Source organism: Acomys russatus, chromosome 12 (genome assembly GCF_903995435.1).
Source record: "Acomys russatus chromosome 12, mAcoRus1.1, whole genome shotgun sequence".
NCBI classification, from domain to species: domain Eukaryota; kingdom Metazoa; phylum Chordata; class Mammalia; order Rodentia; family Muridae; genus Acomys; species Acomys russatus.
The window spans coordinates 55,040,536-55,064,912 of record NC_067148.1 but is presented as its reverse complement, the minus strand read 5'-3'; the positions used below and the strand labels follow the sequence as shown (position 1 = coordinate 55,064,912).

At 44.2% G+C, this 24,377-nt stretch overlaps 1 protein-coding gene across 1 annotated transcript in view; it reads left to right on the top strand.

The window, feature by feature from the left end:
• Positions 1 to 12,056, top strand: part of Ptprm (protein tyrosine phosphatase receptor type M) — a 680,548-nt gene extending 668,492 nt beyond the window's left edge. The window contains exons 32-33 of the mRNA XM_051154461.1: positions 2,203 to 2,338; positions 11,434 to 12,056. Coding sequence (XP_051010418.1) covers positions 2,203 to 2,338; positions 11,434 to 11,487 — 190 coding nt within the window. The 3' untranslated portion in view covers positions 11,488 to 12,056. The remainder of the gene's footprint in view (positions 1 to 2,202; positions 2,339 to 11,433) is intronic.
• Positions 12,057 to 24,377: the final 12,321 nt, after the last annotated feature.

Below are 24,377 nucleotides of genomic sequence, written 5' to 3'. Positions count from 1 at the left end.
TCTTCATCTAAAGAGGATGCTACAACAGAAAAAAGAGCTGACATTCATGACCGTTGTCTGTGATCGCTGACACTATCAATCTTAAGATAGCAAGGCAAGGGACAACCAGATGCATTCTGTTTGCTAATGAGGAAAATTATAATTTATTTATATGAGTAAAACGTTGAATTGGCCATTCCTCCATCCAGGATCCTTTATGAGCACCCACGCCAGCCGCCAATATACAGGATGCGCAGGTCAAAGACAATAGTTTAAACCATATCAGAGATGCAATGAGGAAGAAAATCTAGCATGTGGGACTCTCTGCAGACAATGATCCGCTCCCTCCAACAAATCCTTCAGAACAAAGAGGAAACCTGTCAATCACAGTAAATTTATGGAACACCACCCAATAATATGCATGCATTGCTTACATGTAGAGTTCTTTTCTAGGTCACCAAAAGAAAGCATCCAGGATTGGAACACTGGTCAGACACAGTGACACTAAACCAATCATGTTAGGCCAATGAGATGGCCCATCAGGTCAAGGTGTTTGCTGTGCAAGCCTATCAAACTGAATTCAACCCCCAGACCTCCCGTAAAGACAGAAGACAGGAAGGAAGGAGAGAATCTACTCCGCAAAGTTCCCTTACAACCACCACGTGCCCACCATGTCATGCCACTCCCTCAAAAGGAAATTTTTACAAAGTGATGACTATTCAGTGTTACTGTGTATCGTGTTTATGAACAAGTGAAAGGTCATCTGCCTCTTTATAAAGGGAACTCATGCGTAGAAAGTATAAGATGAAGAGCAGAAAATACAGATATGCTCAAAAACAGGCCAGAGAATGCCATACAAACATGGACCCAACCTGATGGAACTCCTCATAGCCGGAGCTGGAATAATTTGAGGCAATGATAATTATTGATGACAAATTTTTAACACATATATAATAATAAATAAAAACTGAAAATTTTATTATATTATACCAATCTCAGCAGGTTGGTATAAATAATAAAAGCAAATACATTTTCGGGTAGTGTGAGAGATAGCTATTTGTTATGGTAGAATGTTGGACGAGGAAAGAAAATACAAAGCCGACATTAGAGAAATAACACAATCATAATAAATTGCTGAAAACAAGACCCACCACTGTGTATGAAAATCAGCTGTGACTGAGGAGAACCGTTATATTTGCACAGCCCTAAAGTACCTCACTACAAACAGAAGGATAATAACTTGCCAGTAAAAACCCTCACCGGCACTCGCCCGTGGGCAAGAGGAACATCTGTGGGATGGAGACACATCACCACATGAATCCTAGAGTGGCTGTGAGACCTTCTCTGGGTCTCTTAACTAAGCCTAGTCCCTCATCTCCAACGACAAAAGAACATCAAAGGAACCCAAGAGAAAGGGCAGTCCACCGTGGGACTTGCTGTGGCCTTTTCAGATTGTGGCAAGGACACATGGTGGATCTCTTCAAAGCCTTTCTACATTCTGAGTTCTGTATTCTACGAAGCAGCCAGCCAAAGCTCATTGGAAGGAACCATAACAAGAAGACAAGGGAAAACTGTCAGAGACTGGAGAAGGCTAAAGAGCTGCGAAGTGACAACTAAACACAAGATTAGATTCCAGGCCACAAAAAGGTCCTTAATGCAGAAACTGGTACCATTTGACAGCAGTCTGTAGTTCAGCCATAGTGTGGCAGCACAGTTAGTTCCTGATTCGGAGGGTGAACACTGGTTATGTAAAATGTACACTTCAGGTTGAGCAGGCAAGAGAACTCTGTGTGCTGTATCTGCAGTGTTCCCACATACTTAAACTTAGGTTTCAAAAAAAAAAAAAGATTTTAAAAAGCCTTTGTGTTTCAGAGATAACGAAATTCTAGTACCTTTTTCAAAGGCCTGGCAGGCATGTGTTTGTACATAACCTCACTTATCATTAATTTTCCTGCCAGATGTCTGATGAGGTGTCTACTCATTGAAATTTTTCCACAATGAGCCCTTTGTATGAAAGTCAGTAAGGAATCTTGTCAGAAATAATAGTCTGGGCCAAGGAGAAAGTGAGGCTTGAACTGTGGGCCGCATGCTAAGCCAGCATCTTCTCTTTGCACCATCGTTCTTACCTTTCTCCAGAGTTCGGCCCACATGTCTCCACAGGCAGTGTGCGAGAAGTGATGTGACAGTAAACAGCGTCCAACCATCTGATTTCTTCCATGACAGGAACGGAGGAGGCCGCAGCGGCACATTCTGCGCCATCAGCATAGTCTGTGAGATGCTCCGACACCAGAGAACTGTGGACGTCTTCCATGCTGTCAAGACACTGAGGAACAACAAGCCGAACATGGTGGACCTGCTGGTAGGAAGTCCCTCCCACCCTGTAGGGCATCAGTAGGAAGCCTGTCTGTCCAGCCATCTGTCCTGCCCTGTAGGGCATCTGTAGGAAGCCTGTCTGTCCAGCTGTCTGTCCTGCTCTCTAGGGCGTCGGTAGGAAGCCTGTCTGTCCCACCCTGTAGGACGGAACAGGATTCCTCTCTAGCTCCCACACTGGTGATGCCCGTTGACAGAGCAGACTCATTCCCAAAGCATAACACGGTGTTTGGCTCATGCCACTTCTTTTTTTTTTTTTTTTTTTCCTCCCCTTCTTTCCTGCTTCCCCTCCTTGTTTTCAGAGGAGACTACCTCAGCTCTGTTGAAATGTAGAAATAGTGGAGACTTACAAGTGAACATTCTTATTAATTTCCCTTCCTGGCAGCGCCTTCCACGTGGCTAAGCACTTAGTCTTGGTGGAGAAGAAATAATCATAGTACAAGAAATGCCAGATTTTCAAATTATAGATTTTATAAATAGCTTAATCGTCTAATATTTATCAAAGCTGTGAACTTCGGTTTGACATGCAGAATACTGCATTTAATTACGGAGGCCATATCTGAGAGCAGCATTAGAGGAGTTGAGAAACAAAGGACTAGGCGCAATTATTTTCTTGGAGTATCTCGTGAAATCCTTTCTTTTTCCTCCTATGTGGAGCTGTTAGAATGCCAGCCACGGTGACTCAAGAATAGCTTCATGGAAGAAGCATTTCTCTTGGGTTCTGTGCGTCTCTGCGACTGGAGATCTGGAGGGAACCAATGCCCCAGTGCAGGGTCTCAGCAGTGACTAAAGCGGGAGAGATGGAGGGGGTCGCTGAGTGACATGGGCTCAGCAAGCTGGGCTGTGTTCTGAGGCTCACAGCTCTGTAGGAGTACAGTTTAAAGCCCAGGAAATGCCAAAAGGGGTCAAGAGTGGAGCTCAATCTGAGAAAGTAGTGAGGGGTCTGTGTGCTGAGGGAGATGCTGTCACTGCAACAATAGCCACCTCAAACCTATGGGCCATTGCATCAGCTCTGCCAAGAAGAATCCTTTTTCCCCACGCATTTACCCCTTCTTTCCTGCCCTAAAACAAAATCACAGACACCAAAATCGGAGTCTCATTTGTGCTGTCAACTCAAACATGTGAGCTTTGCTGTGTTAGTGTCCTTGAGTTTCACCTTTATCAGCCGGGGTAGCGGTAGCTTTGTTTGAGGCAACGCAATATGGAAATGCTTGTGAATGTGTTTAGGGCATTGCAAATCAGAGAGGCATCGTTATTGAGTGTACAGGGGTCCACTGAGCTTGATGATGCCTTTGTGGTCCTTGGGACAAAGGCCACATATCCAAGTGTTGGAGGAGACTGACACAGCATTAGCATACCACCCTCCCAGGCCTTTCCTGTAATGACTCTACTGAGGCGTTCATCACTCTTAGGACCAGAAACAAAGAGGACGCCTTCAGATCAGTGGTTCAGAATCCTGGCCAGGGTGATTCCTCATGAGACAAGGGAGGCTCAGAGGGCCGAACAGAGGGATCCTATGCTGTAACGGCTATTCTATAACAATATTGGAATTTGGGTTGTTACAGGTAACACCCCCCCCAAAGGAATGTCTTTTTTTATTTAAATTTCATTGACTTACAGCAATTCAGCATGCTTATGCGGTACAGCGTGACATTTGAAAAACAGGTGTACAACATGTAATGATCAAAACACAGTGACTGGCGTGTCTGTCCCCTCAGGCTTTTTTTTTTCCCCATTTTTTTTGTGTTGGGAACCTTCCCAATCCTCTCTGACAGCTGTTTGGAAATATTTAATTTGTTGTCATCAACCATGGTTCCTTACTGTGGTGCAACTTAGGAATCCACTCCCTCCTCACTGTGTCCTGTGCTGGTGTGGATAATTCTAGTCGCGAGTACAGGGTCCCTGGAAGCCCAGAATACCGAAGCCAGCACCCATCTTTTTGAGAAGGTCAATGACAAAGAAATGAAGGGACATTGCAAGACTTCCAAAGAAAACCACTGCCAATCTGTCACAGTGACTGTTAGCGAGATAATAGATAATAGCTGGGGACCAGAGGAAAAATGTCACCGTGTTCTTTTTATCTGGTTCGAAGCTCCTGGAGCGGAGCGAGAGGGAGAGCTCTTGTGTTTGGTTGGAGTTGTGTCCATGAAATACACACTATCTCTCTATTTTAGAATTCATAAGCATTGGCTGAAGGAATTAATTAGCTCAGTTCAGGGTAATAAAGTCTGTGGCTGTTCCGTGTGCAGTAGGCTAGCTGAGATCTGAGTAAAAAAAAAAAAAAAAACAGATTGCCCAGCCATTGAGAAGGGTACTGAATGTGAGAGCTGCATATTTGGAGAATGAGTATGTTCTAGAACATACTTCTAAAGTGCTTAGCCAGGAAGCAGGGTGAATGGAGTGGGAAACCAATGCCTGGGCCCCACTGGACCTCTTCACATGGCTCATAGGTAAGAGGATACCCAAAATGGCTCCCTCCATCTGGAACCCCCAATGCTGCAATTGTACTGTGCCCTCCCCACCTGCCTGGAAAGAATACACAGGGATTCCGCCCCGCCTCTTTGCTTCTCCCTTTGGGTGCTGCTGTCTCTAAATTGCTCCAGACTTTGAAAGCTTACATACTCATTTTGAAGCCTGGCACTTTCAGGAATACCTAGACTTCTCTAGAGGTCTATTTCCTTACATTCTCAGCTTTGCTGCTAGGGGGGAAATTAATTTAGAACCCAGGAGATGGTTCAGTGGTTGGGAGCACTTTGTGCACAAGTATAAAGGCCTGAGTTCAGGTCCCAGCACCCATAACACAGGCTGGGCCTCACAAGCGTCTGTAACCCCTGCAGTATGTGGGGAAGAGACAGAGGAATCATTGGGGCTGGCTAGCTTCCAGTTTAGCCAAGAAGCATATGTTCCAGGGAGAGAGAGACCCTGGAATAAGACAGAGAAAGGAAGAGAGATCTGATCTACTGGCCTCTGTAAACACGCACGCACACACATACACACATACCGAATAAAATAATAATTTAGAATATAAGGTCAGAACTTTTTTCTATCCAGAAATGGTGGCTGTACTTTATTCAGATCCCATGTTAGCCTTAACAATGGCCTTGAGCAGCCCTTGTCACCATCCCTAGATTCTGGGCCCCCAGAACAAACAAGGACAACTCTCGGCCGAGTTAGATTCTGAGACAGTGGCCTTGAAGTTGTCGCAGGAAAGCCGTCAGGGTTGTTTCAGTGGCAGGCCCCAGCAGCCCCTCACACTGCCCTCCTCACTGGGCTCTGTCTCAGACAACAGCCCCTGAGTATGGTTTTCTCTAGAGCTACCACTGGACAGCTCCCTTCTGCCCACCCAGTGCCTTGCCTGCAAGTCGGCGGCTGGACTTGTGGTTCCCTGATGTCCTGTCCATGGCCAAGTTGCCCTTTCAGGAAAATGTACACTCTGGTCTTGAGCAACCAGGGCTTCATACCTCTGGCAAGCCAGGTATAGAGTGAGGACATGACCACCCAGAGGTATGGTTAAAGAGGGTTTTTTTTTTTCTTGTAGATACGAGGGAAAGTACAGCCAGAGACATCTGGGGGAGTCCAGAGCAGGGAGAGAAAGCAGTAGACCAGTGCATGAAATGGGGCCTTGCAGGGGTGAGGCAAAAGAGAAATCTGACCAGGCAATACCCATCCTGTACCACAGTGTGAATGTTCTAGTTAACAGGGAAGAAAGGAGCTTGCCAGGCTGCTCAGGGGAGCTCCCTTACTTCATATCAGTTTAGACACTAGTGGCCTTCAGCAGCTGCTGTGGACTTGCCCGTTTCAAAGTTCTGATGCTTGAAGGCACAGTCGCACTCTCTGTAGCCATCTGGTGGGTGGTGATGAGGATTGGCGAGTCTCCTTGACACATCAGCGCTGTGACCTGCTGGGACCCAACCGTCACCACCCACAGTCATTTACGCCCAGTGACTACATCAGCTTCCTAGCAGGAAGATTTTTCCAGCCCGAAGGGTCCTGTTGCCATTGTGAACCTTGTCTGAGTTTCTAACAGGTACCTTGGGGAGGGAAGTTTGCTTCAGGTAAGTTAGACAGACTACTCTCTTTGAATCTTGAGCAATTGACAGGAGGTGTTTGAAGTGCCCTGACTGACTGTGGCCCCCTTCAGCTCCTCCAGCACAGGCTGTGTGCTGACAAAGGCAGAGTGCCAGCCCTTCACGGGATGCCTCAGAGTTGCCCTCAGGAGCCCTGGCCTCGTGACTCTTGTACTAAGCCCAGCCACCTGCCAGGACTTTTAAAAAATGACCTCAGCTTTGGGTTCCATTTCAGAAGCAACCTTCTCCCCCTTCTCAGGGGCAGAGCCAGCCAGCTTCAGAGTCTAGAGACTCTGACGGGGAATGAGACCCTGCTGAGCCTCTGCCCCAGGCCATCACTTCATGCCAGCAGCTAAGGTCTGAGTTGGGAAAACTCAGGACCAAAGCATTTTTTTTCTTAAGCACACAGATAGCTCATGTGGCTTAATTACACCATTCAGAAGCAGGGGAGCTGAGGGAGGAGACCACGGCAGACAGGGCTGTACCTGGTGATCAAGGGTAATCAGTTTCCAAGGTAGGAAGATTTGAGGCATTTACCCAGGAGCTCGGAGGAGGGGACATGGCAATTTGTGGCCTCTCTTTGCCTTCCCCTTATTTTTATGATTCAGAAACTGGTCATCACAGAATCTCTGAGGATTGGCAGCTTGCTCAGGATGAATGAGATGGGAGAAGAGGAACTCATTTTGAAAATTATAGTCAAGCCCGAGACAGGGCAGCTCCGGTGACTTGTGGGCAGCGATGCATTAGCAGAGAAGCCTGAAGCCCCTTGTGAGTCTCCACCTTCTGTTGTGACCTGAGGCCAGCAGCCACAAGCACCTACTAACACTGCTTGAATATGTTAAAAGGACTATCCATGGCAGTCACTGAAACTAATTGCCCGGTTAGATCTGAAAAGAAGCACTATGATGCAATGAGATATTTCATTTACATTAAAAAAAATTCATCGCTAGGATTCACAGACCTAGAGAGATGATTGGAGCACTTGGTGGCCAATTTGTCTGTGCGGCAATCTGACAGTGCGGCCTTTTAGAATTCTGAAATTCAAATTGCTTCTTTTTAAACATTCTGAAAATAAAAGCATCTAGTGCTAAAATAATCAATCGTAGAATGCAAACCAGAAATAGAACTTTGCCGAGGGCAAGTCATGATGTTTCCAGTTCAAGAGTTTAAAAAAAGCAAATGCAAAGAGAAAAGGCAGGAGGTAGGAGGGAAACAGACTTGTAAGTTGCTTCCTACCCACCCCTTTCCACACTGCTGTCCAGACTGGGGCATGTGAGCACCACAGAGGGCTGCGCAGCAACCGTCACTGCCCTCACCTTGAACCATGTGGACCAGCACATTAGAGGGCCAGAGCTTCAGGCCTCTTGTACCACTGGGGCTGCCAGTGCCAGAAGCAGTTGCTGGGGTTACATCACTACAGTGCCACAGGAACCATAGCTGTATCCGTTGGACTCCTGGTCTTACAGGAGTAGCGGCACATAGAGGGCCCCATACCCACTGCTGTCTACACCACACCTGCTTATGACTACAGTAGCTCCAAGTCTCAGGTGGCCACCCGAGACCGTGGGTCTCTGACTGTGCTACGCCAAAGGTCACTCATCCCAGGCCAAGATGCTCTATAGAGGCTTCCTACACTGAGGTGCTTCTGCAGAGCTAGGGCTAGCACGGCAGCAGGCAACAAGCAGCAGGCATGACCTGATGCCCCGAGGCATTTCTTCTGGGCAGTATCTTGTGAGACCACCTCACATGAGTGGTAGAGATACCTGAGCTTCTCTCCACACAAGAGCACAGGAAGTGCTGACAAACAGTAAGGTGCCTCCCAGAGAACTTCACTGCAGTAATGGACTCCAAAGACGTTAAAATGGACAAATGTCTGAAAAGGGAAGTAAAGGAATAGTGGGGCCAGTGAGACCCAGGAGGCTTTACCTAGTTCAATGAGATGCTTAGGCTATAAAGGAGAAATTCAGATGAGAGAGAGATTTTGAAAGAGAACCAAACAGAAATGCCCCCAGAAGAGCCCAGGGAGACATACTGCCTAGCATCAGCCTACAGGGAAGAAAGACTCCGAGAGACAGGCTTTCGCTATGACCCCATCCCCTCCTGCCTTCACCTCCTGAATGCTAGAATTACAGGCACACATTACCACATCCAGTCAAAGGCATATCTTTGGAAATATCTCTGTTAGACAAAGATGAGATCTAGAAAAACAAGAATAAATCATTAAAGGCCTGTGAAAATACCACTAAATGACAAGTGTCCGTGTTTTGGAGGCATCCGGGTGTAAAAACCTATTTGATGAAATAATGAAAGAAAACTTCCCTAATCTTGAGGAAGATACAGACATCCATGGAGAAGAAAATCATGGGGAAATGAACAGGAAAAGATCTTTACCATAGACTTTACCTGAGACTGTCAACAGTACAAATCAAAAACTTATAAAATGCTTAAGAGAATCTGCCAACTCACAGTTAAGGATCTCCTTGTTAGAGCAGCAGCGAGTTTCACATCAGAAACCTTCCTAGCCATGAGAGGATGGAATGACATAGTCCAAGACTTGAAAAGAAAATGACTCACAGGCTAGTGAGCTGCCTCAACAGGTAAAGGCACCTGCTGCCACGGCCGTCACCTTCCGTCCCCAACCCACATGGTGGAAGGAAAGAACTGACTTCCTCCAGATGCTGTCCTTCACCCATGTGCTGTACCACACCCTACAACCTGCAAAATAATAATAATAAGTACAAAAGCAAGAATGAAAAAGTATTCCTGCACTTCAAAGAGAACAACTGCCAATCAAGAGCACTGTGCCATCAGGGCTGCCACTCATAAATAGCGATAAAGTGTTTCGAAGAAAATCAGGCTGAGATGTCCGTGCCCACCGTGCCAGCCTTTAAGATGATGCTGAACGAAGCTCCACATCTGGATGTGAGAGGAAAAAATAACCACCATCATGAAAGTAATGAACCCCAATGGAAAAACAGGTATACAAAAGAGAAACGTAAAGGAATCAGATAGCTGCACAAAATATATCAAATCACAAAGGTGACGATTGCAAGTTCAAGACCAGGTTCGTGCCATGCTTCAAGCCAACAAGGAGAAGAAGGAAGAAAAAACAAAACTATTCGAAACTCCTAGAAAAAAATCAACACGATAACAAGAGTGCAGCTTTACAGATAACCATAACCATGAATGTAGACGGATTTGGTTCCAGAAATAAAGAAAACAGACACATAACTGGCTTTTCTCCCCTGAATTATCCAATATTATCATCTCATCAGTAAATAAGTACACCACTGAAAGTAAAAAATTGGGAATTTAGGTTTAACAAGCAAGCCACAGTTAGCTAAGTTATACATGGGGAGAAAAAACTTATTTAGACACTAGTAATGAAGATCTGACAGTTCCTAAGAGGGCCTGGTTGTAACCACAAGCACCCAAATTTATTTTTAAACGTCACTAAAACTGTTCAAGAACTGACATGGGCTTCCCAGAAGATATCAAACATTATTGTACTTCACTTCTTCTCCTCTTGCCTTTTCCCAGGATGCCTGTTTTACCATTTTTAATGGTCTTATGTTTTTATCATCTAACACGGAGCAACTGAGAATCAAGGAAGATGCCAATAAGAACAATGGCAGAAATCAAAATCATGCAGACAAACCAAGACTTCAAGTCCCCTCCCCTGGCTCCATAAAGCCTCCCCTCCTCCCTAGCCCCTGGAGTACAGCTGTGACGTAAGGGAAGGGCGCAGAGGTTGTCAGTCCATTGCAGCAGAGAGGGCATGGCAGAGCCACCCAGATCCTTATGGCAGAAGAATGTGACAGGGGCTGTTTGATTTTAGTGGACCAGGAAGCAGAGACCAAGATATAACGTGGGCAATGATAACATCTCCCCTATGCACCCGTTGCCGGTGAACTACATCCTCCATCTAGATCCCTCCTCCTAAGTGTCCAGAACCTTAATACCAGCTAGAGCCAAGAACTCAAAACATGATACCTGAGAAAGGCGTTTCAGATTTGGACCACAATGCACCACTCTTCCCAAGAAGGCAGGTCCTCGTCTCCAGTGAACCCACAGTCTGTGTTGGAGGACTGTTCTTTCTTACGTCTAACCTGTCCCACTTTCCCCTCTACCACAACTGTCTCAAAACCATGGCCACAGTAAGGTACGTGATAGTTAAGAGCCCATCATCAGTTCTCATGACAGGAGAGAAGCCTTACCTACCAACCTGCTAGGGACAAGGCGTGCAGGCGTTTTCCCACAGCATTCCTGGTCCCTCTTTATCTTCCTGCACTAAGCTGAGACTGCTGTCAATACTCATGTAAAACACACAGGGACAGCACACCAGCATCTCTTGTTACCCATGAGGCATTAGTTCCAGGACTCCTTCCAGATGCTCCAGTCCCTTGTATAAAATGGCATAGAGTTTGCCTATACACAACACATCCTCTATGTACTTTAAATCACCTCTGCATGACTTACAATAGAAATGCCATCCAAATGGTCAATGCACCCTGTTTATGGAATAACCAAAAAACCTTACTTGTTCAGTACAGATGCAATTCTTTTTGTTTGTTTGTTTGTTTTAGTTTTTCAAGACAGGGATTCTCTGTGTAGCCTTGGCTGTCCTAGACTCCCTTTGTAGACCAGACTGGCCTCAAAAGCACAGCGATTAGCCTGCCTCTGCCTCCCAAGTGCTGGGATTAAAGGCCTGTGCCACCACGCCTGGCGGGCAATTCTTTTTCTGATATTAAATCGCATGTAGAACCTAAGCATCTTTTAGCTGCACGGGACCTCCCAGAGCACTGGTACACACAGGTGGGGGGACTTCTGTCCCCCAGGCTGTGCAGAGAAGCATCCACAGTGGATAGATACACTGTTGCTCGAATCTGTTACTTTCTCCTTCACTTCTAGTTGAAGGCTTTCTCAGTTTGGGGTTGCAGTTAAGAAACGACACGTGCTGTGATGGCTCTAACAGAGGCCGTTTAGACTTGTGCTGACATCTCGCCTTCTTCTCTAGGATCAGTACAAGTTCTGCTATGAGGTAGCGCTGGAGTACTTGAATTCTGGCTGACAGCGTCAACGGCTCTGCAGAGAAATCCCTTCCTACCACAAAGTCAAGACGTTCTGTGGCGTCCATGAGGACAAGATGAAGAACTGTCAGTATGTTTATTTTTGCTTTGCATAATTGGCTCTTTTGAAGAGCCCAAGAAAGTGTTTCTAAAAACTGCTTGCACTGCCCAGTTCCCTATAATGCTGCTGCGTGACCAAACCACAGCAGACAGTCGCCAGAGACTGGACTCCTTGCCACTGGCCATTAGAGCAGCGCAGACATGCGGTCAGTCAAAGAGCACAATTAGATTCTTATGAAGGAATTTGTACCTTTGGGGTATTTTTTTGTGTCTGTGACCCTTTGTCATTGTTACAGCTGAGTGTATGTTTCATTCTGTGGAGAATGCTACCTGGCATTATGATAATATATTCTTTTAGTTAATATTTGTATTTTAACATGTTACATAATATAAGATTATATAGCTTTCGAAGACTAACAGATAACGGTGTAATGAACAGAGACACGTTGTATGAGCTGTGGTTTCTAGCGGATTTATATGGGTTCTAAGAGAAAAGCTGGGGAGGCCTGCTCCAAAACTGTAACCTGGTCAGTCACAGATCCAAAGCTTTTCCATTTGTTTATAATGTAAATATTTTTGATTTCATCAAATTATTTATTCATTAAAAGAATTTTTGTGATGAACAGTGAGTGACAATCATTTTTACAAGCTCAAGAAGTGAGTGGTTGTATAATGTTGCCTTTTGTGAGTTCTCAACTCAATAAATTATGACCCTTGACCACTCTTGCTGTACCACTGGTGTCCCAGTAAGAGGCAAACGGGAGCCACACCCCCTCAGACTCATCCACTCAAGGAAAGCATGTCCCTGTAGCCTTGTCTGGGTCCATATTTTGCTTCGGATAGGCTGGTTAATTTATGAGAGGGGGAGAAGGGGCGGAGAGAAAGAGAGAGAGAGAGAGAGAGAGAGAGAGAGAGAGAGAGAGAGAGAGAGAGAGAGCCTACATCTTCTATATGTTGAGGCCATCATGGTGAAGGGGTGAAGGGGCAAGCATGGGTAGGGAGAGATAGAGCAAGAACAAGAAAGTGCTCTGTAACAAAGCCACTCAAAGGTTAATGGCCAGAGCCCAGTAAAGACCACCTGGAGAAGCTCATACCTCCCACGGTATCTGACAATTTACTGTCCACATGAGTTTTGGAAGGAATAGCCACATCATGGCAATCTGTGTGCCTGGCGCAGGTAGAGCTGGGACCCCTGGGACTGTGTGGGTGACCTGCCCTGTGCTTAGAAAACCTACCTCAGCATTTGTCTTGGGGTAGGAACTCAGAATGGCTGTACAGAATGGACAAATGCCAGAGCAGTAATTTTCTGACCAGGGGTAACATGCTTCCTCCTGTGGGACCCTCGGGCACCCCTTCACTCCTCATCTAAACCTAAGATTATTCAATTAGTACATTTAATTAAAACAGCATAAAGAGCTAAACAGACCATACCTACAAGGAGAAATGGTCGCTGTGTGTTGAAACATGGTAGCCAGACAGCATGCATGCTCCTTAACGCAATACCCAGGGCAGGTGTACTGTGCATAGGAGCACCCAAGGCAGGTGTACTGTGGGTGAGAGCTTTAAATTTAAACTATCTCAAGCAATGGTAAATGACTGCTGGTAGCTGATGGCCAGCCTCTATTGGCAGCACCATCCTGGGTGGAGGCAGGTCCTGCCCAGGGCATGAGTTAGGGCCAACTGTGAACCTCAGCTGACTGAGGAAGTGACTCACGTTGGAGAAGGTTAACTAAAGGCACACACACACCACTTAGTAGGCTCGAAACTCCGTCAGAGCTCAAGGGAAGTGGAAGGCGGTGGCAGCAGCCTCTCCGGCATTCTTGTTACAGCAAAGGAGTCTAAGAAAGGGAAGCCATTGCCGCTGGAACAAGTGGGAAGGGTGTTCCCACCTGGAGAGCTTGGTGACCAATGATAGTGAAAGTGGAGGCTGCCCACCACCAGAACAGATGTTGACATCAGCATGTGAGGCCTGCACTTTGCTCAGCTGAGCCGTCTATGCACCCTTGGTTGATAGCAGTGTCTCCAGGACCTTATCTGCTCTCAGAGGAAACTGCTGGAGCTATGCCTCCAGTCCATAGTGAAGGCCTTGTATACAGGCTCCTCCCGTCCTGCTATTCCTTAATCTGTTCCTAAAAGGCCGAAACGATGCTTCTGTCTGTACCTCTCAGAAAGTGATCTCTCCAGAAGCCAGACACCAGAGATGGATGCCTGCATCCACTGTGTGCAACCTGGGTCTTGGCAATGGGAATGGGTTTTCCTGGACTCTCCTCTAACAAGTCATAAGCTCCATTCGCTAATCCTACTTGAAAAGAAAAGTCCTTTTTTGCACAGATGTGAAAAAAAAAAAAAAAAAAAAAAAAAGCCCTGAGTCTACAGGCGCAGACTGTTTCCTCAGATAGGTCCTGCCTGCCAGGCACATGCTGAAGCCAACATGTCTATCTACATTTAAGCCTCTTTTATTCTCGTCCTCCTTTTACTTGTTCTATGTTTTGGCAGAATAGGGAAGTGTGGGCATTCTGCAGCTTTTTCTGGCTTCTCATGGGCCCTGCCAACATGGTTGTGGTTTCTGAGCTTCAGTACAGAGAAAAGGCCTCCTCCCTTGCAACCAAGAGAAGTGCCCCGCTATTAGCTAAGTGCCCCGCTCTCTCCTCAACGTCTTCTGAGGCCCCTTTGTTGAGTCTTCCTGAGCCGCTCTGACACTTTCGTTGTCTATAGCTTTTGTGTAAACCAACACAAGAGCCCCTGTTGAGAAGAGAGTGGTTAGGAATCTCCAACCCTATCCCACTGCACTAGTGGTCACAATGAATCTGTGTGACTCCAGGCCCCCTCATGCCAGCAAGGACTCCGACCTAATACCAGCTCCACCACTACTGGACCTATGGCCTCCTCAGTTATACTGTCAAGCTGTGGTTCAGTGCTGTCTTGGGCAGTGAGCAGTATGCAGGAGAAGCATCAGGGATTTCAGAGAGAAAAGATGGGTCTTATGGGGCTGGAGAGATGGCTCAGAGGTTAAGAGCACTTGGCTGCTCTTCCAAAGGTGGCTCACAACCATCTATAATTAGATCCGGTGACCTCTTCTGGTGTATAGACATATATGCAGGCAGAATGCTGTATAAATAATAAATAAATCTTTAAAAAAAAAATGGGTCTTCTGAAAAGTAGACATGGGGAGGATGGGTTTGAGCCCAGTACCCTGACCTCCAGCTTAGAAGAGGGAAACTACAGCAATGCCATCCTATTGAAGAGAAAAACACTCACTGTGAAACAGTGCCATGCAGGGGAGCACAAGAACAGAGAGGGGCACTATGGGAATGGACTGGCAGCAAGGAAGAGTTGACATCAATCTATGGGAACTCAGCAGCAATGCAAAACACTCTGCCCATAAATGTAGCTCCAGAGATCCTCAAGTTGAGAAGGTCACTCCGTGCATATCAAACACACACACACACACACACACACACACACACACACACACACACACACACACACATACACACACACAACCAACACCCACTTAGGAAGCAGACGGAGTTTGGCGAATAGATTGCTGTATCTGGGGAACTACAGACAAATGTGGAGAAAAGGGAACTTCAGGGAAAGATGAACACCTGAAGCAAATGGCTAATTATAGTTAAGGAAACAAAGCCTCCTGCTGCTACAGGCCCCTGGGATGGGGAAACCCCAGCTACCCTTGCTAGGCAGGGTTTGTCTCAGCTTCCCCCAGATCACGAACAGACCCAGTTATCACCACGAGAAGACTCCACACAGAAGCAAAGGTAGGAATCCACAGAAAAGAACAGGACTGTGGACAGTCAATATGGAGCATTGCCAGGGGTAGAATCTAGGAAGGCAGAGCAGAGCATCTGCAATAGGAGACGTGGAAAATGGACAGTGATCCCACTGTCTCCGCCCAGCTCCCACAGCAACTCTTCCTCTACAGAGCACCTTGGCACTAGTGCCATCCCTACTGCTCACCACTCTCCATAGTATTCATATCTTCTTCCTCCTCATCCCTCCCATACTGTTCCATCTCCCAAAGCGCAGAGACTGGCCTGGCCTACGGACGTTGAGTGCATTTTTTACTACCCACCTCTTCTTAGTCTACCATTAACCAATACTTCTCCTCCCATTTTCCCTTCCTCTGTTATTCCTACTCCTATGTACCTGTCTCTACCTCTCAACTAGAAACCTAATTTTAAGCACGAGCCCCAACGTGGTTGTTTTGGTCTTTTTCTCTTTCTTTTTCCACTCGTGTCTGCAATAGCTAATATATCCGTTGTACTATCTGGGTCCCTTAGCTTCCCAGAACAACAAGCTCTTGACAAGTACCCATTTCACAGTCCCGTGATGCTTTGCTATCAGCATGGCTTAGCCACTGATAGTGGCTGTTGCTGAAGAAAGAACTCAACCTACAAAGGCAGACTTGAGATGGAGCCCAGTGTCCAACAGAAAAAGCACTGTCACAAACTATACTACAACCTAGTCTCTGCCGAATGCTACAAATCCCTCCCTGGAAAGAAAATAAAAGGGTGACATGCATTAAAAAAACAATAACAACAATACTCTTAGCCAACCATCTAACTCCAGATGAGCAGGTCAAAAAACACAAGAAACATGAAAAACCAAGACAACGTGTCTCCTCCAAAAATTGTCAATCCCATGGCAATGGCTCCCAAGGAAAGCGACTTAGAGATGAGATAAAAATCTAAATGGCTGAGACAAGCCATTCAGTGAAATTACAGCCAAGAATTTCTCGAACCTGAAGAAAGAAATAGACGTCCAAAAATAAGAAGCATTTGGAAGCCCAAATAGACATGAGCAGCAGCGGAGAAGTTCTCCATGACACGGCATAATCAAGATGTCAAAAACACAAAGCAAAGAAGTGATACTAAAAGTTATTAGGGGAAACATGATATATTTCAGTCTCTGAGAGAAAATGACTGTCTACCAGGATTGCCATACCCAACAAAGGTACCTCTTAACATTGATGGGGAAATAAGAACACTTCAAGGCAAACACAAGTTCAGGCAATTTATGACAACTAAGCCAGAACTGCAAAAAGTCTTAAAAGAGTACTGGACACATAAGGAGAAAGAAGAGCCGTAGAAAGAGGACAAGAAGGACAAGAAGGGTAGGGGACAAGGAAACGAAGAAGAAGAAAGATATGGTTTCAAGCACAAGATTGCAGGGAAGAGCACAGTCTACAAAGGCACCAAATGACCAGAGGAGACCAGAGAAGGAACCAGTCATCTCCAGCACAGCAAAGCAGCAACCATCAAGAGATGAAGAAGATAGCTATCAACCAGCCAACCAGAGCACAAATGAAAGACTGAGGAATAGCCGGGCTGCTGAGATGACTTGGGAAAGAAAAGCACACACTGTCGAGAGTGACAACCTGAGTTTGATCCCCAGGACCAAGATGAAAGAAGAGAAAGGACTCCCACAGGGTGTCCTTGGACATCTACCTGCATGCCCATCCACATGCAAACAAATGTAATGTTTAATTAAAAATTAACAATGCCAAGCCCTTCCTAACTACAACCTTGAATGCAAATAGCTTACTCTCCAGTTAAAGAAAAACACTAACAACTTAGATCAAGAAACATAGTGTAACCATCTACTGTCCCCAAGAAACAAGTCTAGCTCAGGAGTATATCCATAAGCTGAAAATCATACTGCCAGACAAATGGAAACAAGCTAGCATAGCAATTCTCTTCTCTGTTAAGACCTCAAACCAAACTAATCAGAAAAGAGAACCACTGTGTATCAGTAAGAGGAAAATTCATTAAGAGGGCACAACTATCATAAATATTCACCAAATCGTGGAACCCCATTTTATTAAAGAAACACTATCAGGGATAAAGACCACACAGGTCTGGGCATAATAATGAGAGATTTCAAGATCGAGTTCTCACACATCGATAAGCATTCCTAATGAAAAACCAACAAGGAGAGCTAAATTACACCAGATTTTGGACAATGTAAAGACAACTGCCACCAAGGGCCTAATAACCTGAGTATGCTCCTCAGGATACATACAGCGGAAGGAGCAATCTGACCCTCACTACCCCCTCCACATGTGTGCTTTGACGTGCACACTCACACACATACACACATAAACACACAAACTCACCCGCACAAAATAGATGAATGTAATAAGAAATTTTAATTTATATGTGATTGATTGAACTTAATAAATAACTCCCAAACATTGCATACAACAGAGAATACAATTAAATTCCTTGCAGCAGGGAACTGTCTGTAAAGCTGAGCAAGCTGTAATAAAGACAAATTCAACATAATCCTCTGCATCCTAACAGACCACAGTGGAATAAATCTATAAATCAACAGCAAGATGAGCTCAGACCATGACAAGCAGGTGGAGAAGGAAAAACACACTGCTGGAGGAATCAGAGAGGAAAAGTTCAAAAATGCCTAAAATCAAATAAGAAGGAGACCATAACCTGCCAGAACAGCTGCGATTTGGCCAAGGCAGTTTTTAGAGCAAACTTTATAGCTGTAACTGTTCATGTTTTAAAACTCAGACAGACCTGAAATAATGATGGACCTCAAAGCTCTAGAAAAGCAAGGAGAAACAAACCCAAAACGCACCAGACGGGGAGATATAATGGTCATTACAGAAGAAATTAATGAAATAAGATTTTTAAAGATACATAATTAACCAAAGAGTTGGCTCTTTGAAAAGATTTTCAAGATTAATCAAGCCATAGCCAAGATAACCAAAGGAGCAAGAAGATGCAAATTAATAAAATTGGAGATGTAAAAGATCTTACCACTGACTCCAGCAGAATCCAGAAGATCATCAGAGAATACTTTGAAAAGTTGAAAAAGCTACAAGAAATGGACAAATTCCAAAGTGCATATATATGGCCTGCTGAAATTAGAGCCATAAAAGATGACCTACACAGACCCATAACAAGCAGCAACATTGAAACAGTAATTAAAAACCTCCCACAAAGCCAACACCCAGAAGTGAGTGTATATACTGCTGGTTTATACCAAACTTTCAAGGAAGATCTCATATGGCACCTCTCAAACTTCCCACAAAGGAACACTGCCAGACACACTGTGTGACGATGATGTAATCCCAGTATCACAATTCCCACAAACTGAATTCAGGATCACATGACATCACACATCACAAGCAAGTGAGTTTCATGCTGGGAATGTGAGGTTGGTTCAACACATACACATAACAAATGCAGCATCATATTAGTAGGCTTAAAGATAGAAATCACATGATTATATCAATATATGAACAAAAGGCTTTTGATAAATTTTAACATAACTTTATGACAAAAGTCTTGAAGAAAGGTGTCCCATACTCATGGGTTAGTAGGATTAGCATAGTAAAAATGGCCATCTTACAAAAAGCAATCTATAGAGTCAATACAATCCCCATCAAAATTCCAACACAGACCTTGAAAGAACAATACTCAACTTCATATGGAAAAGCAAATAACTCAGTGTAGCTAAAACAACCCTATACAATAAAAGAACTTTCTGCAATATCACCATTCCTGATTTCAAGCTATATTTCAGAGCTACAGTAATAAAAAACACATGGTACTGGCATAAAAACAGACAAGTTGATTAATGGAATCAGACTGAAGATCCAGACATAAATCCACACACCCATGGACACCTGATTTTTTATAAAGAAGCCAGAAATATGCAATAGAAAAAAAAGCATATTCAACAAACAGTGCTGCTCTAACTGGATGTCAGCACACAGAGGAATACAAATAGATCCATATCTATAATCTTGCACAAAAATTTAAGTCCAAGTGGGTCAAAGACCTCAACATAAAACCAGTTACACAACCCAATAGAAGAGAAAGTGGGAGCCAGCCTTGAACACATTGGCACAGGAGACACCTTCCTGAACCGAACACCAACAGCTCAGGTACTAAGATTAACAATTAATAAATAGAACCTTAAGGATAGCATCTTCAACAAATGGTGCTGGTCTAACTGGAGGACTATGTGTAAAAAAATGCAACTGGACCCATATTTGTCACCTTGCACAAAACTCAAATCCAAGTGGATTAAAGACCTCAACATAAAACCAGAGACACTAAGTCACTTAGAGGAAAAAGTGGGGAAGAGCCTAGAACATATTGGCACAGGAGACAACTTCCTGAACAGAACACCAACAGCCCAGGCCTTAATGTCAACCATTAATAAATGGGACCTCGTGAGGCTGAGAAGCTTCTGTAAGGCAGGAGACACTGTCAAGAGAACAAAGCGACAGCCTACAGACTGGGAAAAGATCTTCACCAACCCTACATCTGACAAAGGTCTAATATCCAAAATAGATAAAGAACTCAAGAAATTAAACACCACCAAACCAAATAACCCAATTGAGAAATGGGGCTTGGAACTAAACAGAGAATTCTCAACAGAGGAATATCAAATGGCTGAGAAACACTTAAAGAAATGCTTAACCTCCTTAGTCATCAGGGAAATGCAAATCAAAACAACTCTGAGATTCCATCTTACACACATCAGACTGGCTAAGATCAAAAATTCAAGTGACATCACATGCTGGTGAGGATGTGGGGAGAGAGGAACACTCCTTCATTGCTGGTGGGAATGCAAACTAGTACAGCCACTTTGGAAATCTATCTAGTGCTATCTCAGAAAAATGGGAATAGGGCTTCCTCAAGACCCAGCTATTCCACTCCTTGGAATATACCCAGAAGCTGCTCCAGCACACAACAAGAAAATTTGCTCAACCATGTTCATAGCAGCCTTATTCATAATAGCGAGAACATGGAAACAGCCTAAGTGTCCATCAGTAGAAGAATGGATAAAAAAACTGTGGTACATATACACTATGGAATACTACTCAGCTATTAAAAACAAGGAATTCCCGAAATTTGTGGATAAATGGATTGAGCTAGAAATGATCATAATGAGTGAGTTAACCCAGAAGCAGAAAGAATCAAATGGTATATACTCACTTATATCTGCATACTAGCCTAAGGGGCATGTCCCACGAAAGCCTTCACTTACCAGGAAACTGGGACAGAGGGGGGACATCCTATTGGGACTCTAAATGAGAGAAGCATGGGAGAATAGCAAAGTAGAAGGATCCAGAGGGTCCTAGAAACCTACAAGTAGAACATTATGATAGGCAGATTTGGGCCCAGGGGTCCCGCTCAAACTAAGGCACCAGCCAAGGACAATATAGGCGGTAAACTTTAAGCCCCTACCCAGATCTAGCCAACGGTCAGAACATTCTCCACAGTTGAGTGGAGAGTGGGATATGACTTTCTTACGTACTCTGGTGCCTCACATTTGACCATGTCCCCTGGAGGGGGAGACCTGGTGGCACTTAGAGGGAGGACAGCAGGTTGCCAAGAAGAGACTTGATACCCTATGAGCATATACAGGGGGAGGTAATCCCCCTCAGGAACAGTCATAGGGGAGGGGAATAATGGGAAAATGAGGGGGAGGGAAGAATGGGAGGATACAAGGGATGGGATAAACATTGAGATGTAACAAGAATAAATTAATAAAAATAAAAATAAAAAATAAATGTACAATGAGACCAAAATAAATAAATAAATAGAACCTTATGCAACTGAAAATCTTCTGTAAGGCAAAGGACACCATTAATAGGATAAAACAGCAGCCTACAGAATGGGAAAATATTTTTACCAACTTCTCATCTGACAAAGAGCTAATATCTGAAATATATAAAGAACTCAAGAAACTAGACATCAAAAAAATAAATAATCCAATTTTAAAATGGGGTACAGATCTAAATAGAGAATTCTCAACAGAGGAATATCAAATGTCCAAGAAACACTTAAAGAAATATTCAATATTCTTAGCCATCAGGGAAATACAAATCAAAATGACTTTTAGATTCCATCTTATACCTGTCAGAATGGCTAAGATCAAAAGCACAAGTGACATCTCATGCTGGCAAGGATGTAGAGCAAGGAGAACTCTCCTCCATTGCTGGTAGGAGTGCAAACTTGTATAGCCACTTTGGAAATCAATATGGTGGTTTCTCAGAAAATTGGAAAGTGATCTACTTCAAGACCCAGGTATACCATGCCTTGGCATGTACCCAAGGGACACTCCATCCTACCACAAGGGCACTTGCTCAACTATGTTCATAACAGCTTTATTCATAATAACCAGAAACTAGAAACAACCTAGGCGTCTCTCAACCAAAAATGATTAAAGAAAGCATGGTACGTTTACACAATGGAGTGTTATTCAACTTTTTGAAAAATTATATTACACAATTTGCAGGCAAATGGGTGGAGCAAGAAAAAAAGTCATCCTGAGTGAGGTAACCCAGACCCAGAGAAAGACAAACATGGTATTACTCACTTATAAATGAATATTAGCTGTAAAGGATAATTATACTACAACCCACAGACCCAGAGAGGCTAAGTAATAAGGAGGGCTCACGTGGGGTCACAAGCATCTCCCTGGGAAGGGAAATAGATAGATTTCATGTGTGGAGGCAGGTAGGGATGGGAAGGATCCAGTCTGGGGAGAGGGGACTAGAGTACTGGGAGAGATGACTGGAATTGGGGAGGCATTTGGGAGAGCCAGGGAGAAACCTAATACAACGGAAATGCTCTGTGATCTACAAGGGTGACCCTAGCAATTACTAACTCCTAGTAACAAGTGACATAAAGCCTGAACAGGCCAGCTTCTATAACCAGGCAAGGTCTCCAGGAGGGACTGGGACACCAACCTAACCACAAAATCTTTGACCTACATTTTGTCCTGGCTGCAAAATGTGCTGGAGTAAAGGTGGCACAGAACTTGTAGGAGTGGCCAACGAAGGATTGGTCCAACATGAGACCCGCACCCCCAAGAGGGGCCCATTCATGGCACTGCTTAGAGGGCCAGGAACCAGAGGCTGGATAACCCAGAGTCCTAGGATAGAACCAAACATGACTGGCAGGGTGGGGGAGTCAATGAAGTGATTCTGATTAATATTCTGCCATGCTCCTAGATTGGTGCCTAGCCCAAACATCATCAGAGAGGCTTCATCCCGCAACTGATGGGAACAGATGCAGAGATCCTCAGAGGCAAACATTAGGTAGAGCTCAGGGAACCACACAGAAGAGGAGGAAGAAGGATTGAGAGTAGCCGGGGCGGGGGAGGGTATCAAGGATGCCACAAGAACATGGTCCACAGAATCAACTAACCAGGGCCCAAAGGAGCTCACAGAGACTGAACCAACAATTAGGGAGCCTGACCTAAGTTCCCTGCATAGATGTGATGGTGGTATAGGTTGGCTTCAGTGGGAGAAGGGGCTGTCTCTGACTCTTTCGCCTGCTTTTGAGACCTAGATGGCCTTATCCCGCCTTGATAAGGGGTGTGCGCCTTGTCTTTTTATAACTTGTTATGCCACATTTGGTTGATATTCCTGCTCTTTTCTGAAGGGAAATGGAGGAGTGGGCCTGGGGGAGGGGCAAGGTACCGGAATGGACTGGAAGGAGAGGAAGGAGGGGAAACTGTGGTCGGGATGTAATATATAAGAAAAGAATAAACAAAAAAGGAAAAAGCCTTGAAGAAACTAGGTCTAGACAAAATACACCTCGCTATAATAAACGCTGTATACAGCATGCTTGCAGCCAGCGGAACACTAACCAAGGGAAAACGCACACCATTTCCTCTAAAGTACAGCATGAGACAAAAGTACCCACTCCCTCGACTCTTTTCATTTCCTATTAAATTCTGAGTTTGTGTTTATTTACATGAATACATTTATATTATATAAATATTATATTTTATATTATGTAAATATTTTAACATGGCTTATTTAGGTCAGTGGATCGTAGCGATGGTTATCCTGTACATGAACTTGTATCACATTTGGCTCCCTCCACTCTTATTCAGTATATTGCTTGAAGTCTCAGGTAAATCAGGAAGACGAAAGAAAGAAAAGGGATAAAAGTTTAAAAAGTTAAACTCTTCCAAAGCTAAACGTTTCCTATTTTCAAATGACATAATTCTATAATTTAAAGTCCCATGAGCCCCATAAAAAACAAACAAAACAAACAAAAAACAAAACACACACACACAAAAAAAACTTTTTCCATCTGATAAACACTGTTAGTAAAGTAAAATGATACAAAATCAATATATAAAAGTCAGTAGCCTTTATATATAGCAATAATGAACTTGCTGACAAAGAAATGAGGAAAAATATTCCATTTACAATATCCTCAAAAAACCATATATGAGCATAAGCAAACAGATTCAGTGAGGTCCCCGTCAAAGTTCCATGGCGTTCTTCACAAGTAAAAACAAAAACCCCAAAATTTGTATAGAAAATAAAAACCCACAGATGCCCTGGGTGATTCTAAACAGAAAAAACACAGCTTTACTTCCCTGTGCTACCGACCTCAAATGACTGCAGAGGCGTGGTGATAAAGGCCATGTGGTGACCAGCACACAAACAAGACCACTAGAACATAAGAGAAAGCCCAAAGATGAACTCAAATAACCATAAAAATTTATTTTTGACAAAGATAATAAAAATATGCACTGAGAAAAGACGGCCTTTTCCACAAATGGTGACAACAAAAAATAGCTATCTACCTGCAGGAGAATTAAATTAGAGCCCACCTCACTTACCATGAGCAAAAGTCAGTTGGAATTAGGTTTAAAAAAAAAAAAAGCCTTCATTTAAAACTGGAAACAATGGGAAAACACTTCCGGGTTATAGGTGTAGATGAGAATTCCAGTAGCTAGCCCTAGATAGCCACCAGTCAGGTTCTGGGCAGGTCTGGGGGTGGTACACCATGCTAGACATGACCCAGGGCCG